Here is a 7061-nt window from a genome sequence, read left to right as displayed (position 1 = left end):
TCATAGAGTGTGTTGAAAATTAGGAAAATCAAGGGTTCTTGTTCTGTCAGGTGCAGTGTTTAGAGTGTTACTTTGATAAAATCCAGTAGCTCTGATACTGCTTGAAAATGCTTGGTCCTTTGGAGTATAATAGCAGGGGAAAAACTGTGGCATGGGTAAAAATTCACCATAATTACTTGAATTGGTTTTATACATAATCATCTTAGATTTTGATAGTGAGGTAGCTGTATGGAGTGTCTTTGGGTCCAACATACATGAAAACACAGGATTGCCAGGGTTCACACAAGGAGGCAGTTTTTCAGGTTTCATTTCTGTTTCTGAATTTGAAGCTGAAGTACTTTTCTTATCCTAAAAGATAAATGCATAAAATAATTCTCAATTATAAAGTTCTGAAAAAAACAGAATTATTTAAACTTAGCCTTAAGCCTTTCTTACCCCACTACTCACAAAAAGTGACTTGAAAAAGATCAAAGACAAATGTAAGATCTGACACCGTAAAACTCCTAGAAGAAAACATAGGGAAAAAGCTCCTTGGAGTTGGTCTTGGTAATTTTTTGGATATGACAACAAAAGTACAAGCAATAAAAGCAAAAATCAATATGTGTGATTACGTCAAACAAAAAAGCTTCTGTGCAGCACAAGAACAGCAGAAGGAAGAGGCAGCCTTGGAATGGGAGAAAATATTTGCAAAGCATACATCAGATAAGGGGTTAATTTCCAAAATATCTTTAGAACTCATACAATTCAATAGCAAAAAACCAAACAATATAATTAAATAATGGGCAGAGGATCTGAACAGACATTTTTCCCCAAGAAGACATATAGATGGCCAACAGGTACATGAAAAGATGTTCAACATCCTTAATCATCAGAGAAATGCAAATCTAAACCACGATGAGATATCAATCCACATCTGAAGAATGGCTATTATAAAGTTAAGAGAGAATAAGAGTTGGCGAGGATGTGGAGAAAAGGGAACCCTCATGCACTGTTGGTGGGAATGTAAATTGGTGCAGCCACTGTGGAAAACAGTATGGAGGTTCCTCAAAAAACTAAAAATACGGGACTTCCCTGGTGGTGCAGTGGTTAAGAATCCGCCTGCCAATGCAGCGGACGTGGGTTCAAGCCCTGCTCTGGGAAGATTGCACATGCCGCGGAGCAACGAAGCCCGTGCACCACAACTACTGAGCCTGAGCTCTAGAGCCTGCGAGCCACAACTACTGAACCCATGTGCCACAACTACTGAAGCCTGAGCACCCAGAGCCTGTGCTCCGCCACAAGAGAAGCCACCGCAAAGAGAAGCCCGCGCACCACAACTAGAGAAAGCCCGCGCTCAGCAACGAAGACCCAACGCAGCCAAAAATAAATAAATTAAAAAACAACCAAAAAACCTAAAAATAGAACTATCACATGATCCAGCAATTCCACTTCTGGGTATATATCCGAAGGAAATGAAATCACATCTTGAAGAGATATCTGTACTCCCATGTTCACTGCAGCATTCACAATAGCTAAGACATGGAAACAACCTAAGTATTCATCAACAGATGAATGGATGAAGAAATTTTGGTATAGACACACACACAACGAAATACTATCCGCCATAAAAAAGGAAGGGATCCTGCCATTTGCAGCAACATGGATGGAACCTGAGAGCATTATGCTAAGTGAAGTTAAGTCAGACAGAGAAAGACAAATACAGTATGATCTCACATATATGTGGAATCTAAAAAAAAAAAAAAAAAAGTCAAACTCAGAGCAGGATGGTGGTTGCCAGGGGCTGTGGATGGGGGAAATAGATGTTGGTCAAAGGGTACAAACTTCCAGTTATAAGAAGAGTAAGTTCTAGGGATCTAACGTACAGTATGGTGGCTACAGTTAACAATACTGTATTATATAATTGAAAGTTGCTAAAAGAGTAGATGTTCTCACCATACCCACACACAAAAATTTGTAATTATGTGAGGTGATGGACATATTAACTAATCTTATTGTTAATCATTTCACAGTATATATGTATATGAAAGCATCATGTTGTACCTTAAACTTACACAATGTTATATGTCAATTATATCTCAATAAAGCTGGAAAAATAATAGAGAAGAAAACAAAAACTTAGCCCCATCTATTCTCCTTTTAGGAGTCCTTTTCTCTGGAGGACGTTGAAGAGTACCCATTAAATTATATATATCTGTACAGAGCAAACTTGTCAAAAGTATGTACAAAAGGGCTTCCCTGGTGGCGCAGTGCTTGAGTCCGCCTGCCGATGCAGGGGACACGGGTTCGTGCCCCGGTCTGGGAAGATCCCACATGCCGCGGAGCGGCTGGGCCCGTGAGCCATGGCCGCTGAGCCTGCGCGTCCAGAGCCTGTGCTCCGCAATGGGAGAGGCCACAACAGTGAGAGGCCCGCGTACCGCAAAAAAAAAAAAAAAAAAAAAAAAAAAAAAAAAAAAAAAAGTATGTACAAGGTAGCTTTTTAAAATCCTGTACTAGAACTATGAGAATTTATAAAAACGTGTAACTTATAGAGTAAGACTGCAATGGGTCATAGTTCGAAGACGTACAGCTTAATTTCAGAGTGAAAAGGGAACAAGATAAACATTCAGGGATCTTAACTGTGTGGGGGATAGCCATTAAGCAAATAATTATACAACTGACTAATTATAATTGTGGTAAGTGCTATGAAGAAAAAAATTCAGGATATTTATGAAGACATATAGGGGGTTCTAACCTAGTGTGAGGGCCTAGGAAGGCCTTCTGGTGAAGTGTCGCTGAATCTTAAGACTGGAAGGCAAGGAAGGAAAAGATAGAGGAGGGCACAAAGAAAAAGCATGGCCAAAGTGGAGTAAGTTAGAGTGAAAATGGCTGCAGATGAGAATAGAGGGGCAGGAGCCAGATCCTGAAGGGTCTGGTTGGCTATGTGAAAAGTTTAGATCTTTATGGTAAAAGCAATGGAAAGCTATTGAAGCATTTTAAGGAGAAGCATGTCATGATGTAATATACTTTTTAGTAAGATTACTTTGGCTGCCGTCAGAGACTTGAATGGATGTGGAGAGGAGCTTCAGTATTCCATGTGACTGACGATGATGATTTATAGAAGAATGGTGGTATAGAGAGACTAGTAAATAAATTTGAGACACATTTTGGAAGTAGAATTCATTGGACCTGGTGACTGATTGGATGTGGGTAGTGAGGAAGAGGGACAGATCAAGAAAGACTCCCACATTTCTGGACAAACATTTGGGTAGATGGTGGTGCCATTTACTACAATTTAATATGTAATTAACATATATAATAAATTTAATAAATATTTAAAATATACAGAACTTAGCTATTTGGGGAGGGAGGGAGCAAGATATTAAAAAGAATGGGTACAAAAGTGCATATTGCTTTCTAGCAATGCATATAACATGCTTATCCTTAGTAAAGTCAAGTCTATAAAAAACATCAAGCTTCAATAATGAAGGTGAAAGAATTCAAATGGAACAGACTATATGGACCTTGTTTATCACTCATTCAACAAATACTGAGTACCCACTGTGTACCAGGCATTGTTAGATGCTGGAAAAATAGTGATCAACAATCTAAAGTTCCTAGAACTTACATTTTATTACATAGAAGATAAGCACATAGGAAACCAGCTCAATAATGTTGGGAAACTGGTTATTTAAAAAAAATGTAGGTCTTCACCTTCAAATATTAGGTGTCACCAGTTCTGGGTTCTGATGTTGCCAGTGATAATAGCTGCGTGACTTTGATGAAATTATTTTGCAAGGATTCAAATCCCTTGTCCAAAAATATAAAACAGAGGAAATGGATTAGACAGTTTTTTTCTTTTTCTAATCTGAGGATATAAGGGCTCTCCAAATGTAGCAATAGGAAAGTGATTTTCAGGTATGTGAAAAACATGAAGTGTATATTTACTTGTGATAAGGCTCTTAAAAATGATTCTGTGGTGTCCATGTAGGCAAAAAATTTTGGTAGTTAAAAAACCCTCCAAATTTGGCAACTTCTGGAATACTTGAGATCTAAGTCCTTCCAGATCATAAATTATGTTATTATATCTAACCTCATAGAGATTGGCAGGGTACTGTAACTCTGACTTTTTAAGGTTGCATTAAATAGAAGGTTGTTTATATGCATTAAAATTCTTTTGCTTTGAAGACTCTATAGTAGATTCTTGTGATTCATGAGGCTGAGACCCTTTAAGAATTCTAAATCCTTAAAACTAGCAAGCATATAATCTCACTTTCTCCAACTCTAAAATGGAGGAAAGAATATTGACCAAGTTGTTGTGTCAGGCTTAAGTGAGGATCAAATCTGGGTCAGATTAGTTCGGTTCCTCTTAGACTAACCCAGTTCACTCTGAATTCCTGGGTTATTCTACTTTATGTCTCTGCAAAGTTAAGTTCCCCACTGTCAGGAACCTATTTGTTTTGAAATCTTGAGTTCAAACCTGCAAATGTGAAGTATTTACTCCACTGTCTTTTCTCTTGTTCAGATTTGAAGAAGTATAATAGAGTGTTGGAGGAGTAGCACAGGCAAGAACCTTGTGACCTAGATTCCAATCCTTTATCATCACTGCACCTTTGTTTTTATATTGTCTGTAAAATTGGTAAAAAAGGGGAAAAAAACCCCAACCTGCCATAGTTCCTGTGGTTGTGGAAACGAAAGAAAATCGGATGTAAATGATACGCTGCTATATAAATGGAACCAATTTTTACCATTTTCTTTTTTGCAGGTATACTTCAATGCATATGCATGATCTTCCAGAATTCAGTTCTGAAATGTACACGTTAAGAAAACTTTACAGTAGTGTGCTACCATTTACTAACACTCATTATCTTGTAGGAAGCTGGCAAAGCTGGAAGTAGAACTCATCAGATCTTGCTGTTTATTCTTTTTTGACACTGCTTATTAATTTGTTTTAAATATCAAGAGCACAGACATTGGAGAATAGTAAGTCACCAGAATCCTACGGCATCACAACAGGTCAGCTTTCTTAAAATGTCTAGGTTCTCTCAGCACATGGAAGGTTTTTTAGGTGGAAGGTGCTGCCCTGTGACTTGTGAGAAAAAGTACCAACCGTAATTTACTTTATGGACACCAGTCAGGTTGCCCAGGGCAACCTCAGTCCCAGAGGTTGTGACTTTCAAATCACCTTCTGCAACTGGCTCTAAAATTCTGATCAACTTTGACTCAAAATGGAATACAGAAAACAGAATCTAGTCAAAATAGAAGACAAATTAGCTGAAAAATTTTGTTGGCATAATCCGTACCCCACAATCTGTAAAAGTTAGTGTCTACCGAAATCTTTTAGACCTCCAGGACAATTCATAAATGTTTATGGACTTGGAAACAAAATACCCCTTGCTTTTACTTTATGTCCTAGGCCCTCACTGCAACTTTCTTATTTGGGTTTCGACCTCTTCAAATCTGGTATTCTTAAAATGTAGAGTTCAAAACAGATACAATCAAAAACAAAACAGCCTAATATAAAGAATAATAAAAAGATTACTTTAAATTCTCTGCTAGGTTATACATGGGGTCAGCAACTGTTACTGAAGGAGAAGGTTAATGAAAATTATAAATGAATCTTTTAAAATCGATTAAGTCTAAAATTAGACTGTGCAAGTGCCTTGAAAAGAATGAAAATCTACAAATAGACGGTATTAGCTTCCTTACTAATTTAATTTTCAGGCTCTCCTAGAATTAGAGAAAACCAGGCCACTTTGACCTTTCCAAGTCTTTTGTTATAAACACACACACATTTTTATAAAGATAAATAACAAGCTACTGAAATAATAAAAATGCCCGTTATAGAAGCTGTAATTATAAAATTAAAAATCTTTTTTTTTTTTGGTTTTGTGTCACAGTTGACATTAACTACAGTAACACCAAAAGCAAAAAAACCCTGTAAGTCTAATTTTGAGGCACCCTTTTGTTTCTCCTCAGGCCCACCATCCTCCTTGTTCATGTTTTTCTTAATTTATCTTTTTCTGGTCACAATTATGTGACAGAGAATTAAACCTTAACTTTCTACTGTTGCCATCAACAGCGAGTATAAATGCACCATATCCTTTTTCCCCCTCATATCCTGTTTTGAACAAGACACAATGTAAACAGATGTCAAATTAACAAGGTACGTTTTTCTTGTTCAAAACCATCACGGCATTCTGCAATGGGGCATGAGTTGTATACCATCCCCAATCATCTTTATACCTTCAGAGGCAATTCTGGCTTAATGCAATGCATGTTACATCTGTGTAGCCCAGTGGTTGCCTACAACGGTGGTTTTTTTCTGGAGGGTGGGGGTGGGTGGGAGTGTGGGGTGCCCCAAATTTATAGTAAAGAGTACCGACAATCAAAAACATCCAGCCCGGGCTTCCCTGGTGGCGCAGTGGTTGAGAGTCCGCCTGCCGATGCAGGGGACACGGGTTCGTGCCCCGGTCTGGGAAGATCCCACATGCTGCGGAGCAGCTGGGCCAGTGAGCCATGGCCGCTGAGCCTGCGCGTCCGGAGCCTGTGCTCCGCAACGGGAGAGGCCACAACAGTGAGAGGCCCGCATAACGCAAAAAAAAAAAACAAAAAAAAACAAAAAAAACCCATCCAGCCCTCTGCCCAAACCCACCCAGTCGCACTCGGTCATTCTCGATATCTTCTTTATTTTTTTCGGCAAACGCAGTCTTTTCCTGCAGCGGATGGCAAGGCCAGCGAGCGCCGACTTTTACTACACCCAATTAAAGCAGCAAAGAGAAGGCGAACCGTCGGCTGGATGGATACGTGTAAACTAATCGGCCTAATCCCGGGAGTCGTCCTCCAGGGTGGAATCCTTCGGAGGGGCTGTACCAGGCCATCTCCACAGTAACCGGCCGCGGCGCCTCTGCAGTGCCGGGGCCCGGATGTTGTGAGGATCACGGCCGCGGGGCCCAGCTTCCTGCAGCCTGCCGGCGGCGGGCTGCGCTCCTTTTCGGGAGTCGTAGTTCTTCCGTCCGCCGCCGCCTGGTATAAGGCGCGGGCGGGACTACGAGTCCCGGCATGCGCCGCGGCGCCCCGCCGCC

At 40.0% G+C, this 7061-nt stretch overlaps 1 protein-coding gene across 2 annotated transcripts; it reads right to left on the bottom strand.

Moving 5' to 3' along the window:
* On the bottom strand, nucleotides 1–6649 carry PIERCE2 (piercer of microtubule wall 2; the record flags this gene model as incomplete). 2 transcript variants are annotated; one of them, XM_079700447.1, is made up of 2 exons in its annotated part: nucleotides 1–348; nucleotides 6632–6649. In XM_079700447.1, 2 exons carry the CDS (start codon nucleotides 6647–6649, stop codon nucleotides 1–3), a joined length of 366 nt encoding a protein of 121 aa, XP_079556573.1. The 2 variants fall into 2 exon arrangements, with proteins under 2 accessions (XP_079556573.1, XP_079556572.1); XM_079700446.1 differs by lacking the exon at nucleotides 6632–6649 and adding an exon at nucleotides 6223–6255.
* Nucleotides 6650–7061: the final 412 nt, after the last annotated feature.

The sequence above is a fragment of the Hyperoodon ampullatus genome (assembly GCF_949752795.1).
Source record: "Hyperoodon ampullatus genome assembly, chromosome: 3".
In the NCBI taxonomy this organism is placed as follows: Eukaryota; Metazoa; Chordata; class Mammalia; order Artiodactyla; family Ziphiidae; genus Hyperoodon; species Hyperoodon ampullatus.
Note: the sequence above shows the minus strand (reverse complement) of the source record. Positions and strands in the feature narration are given on the sequence as shown.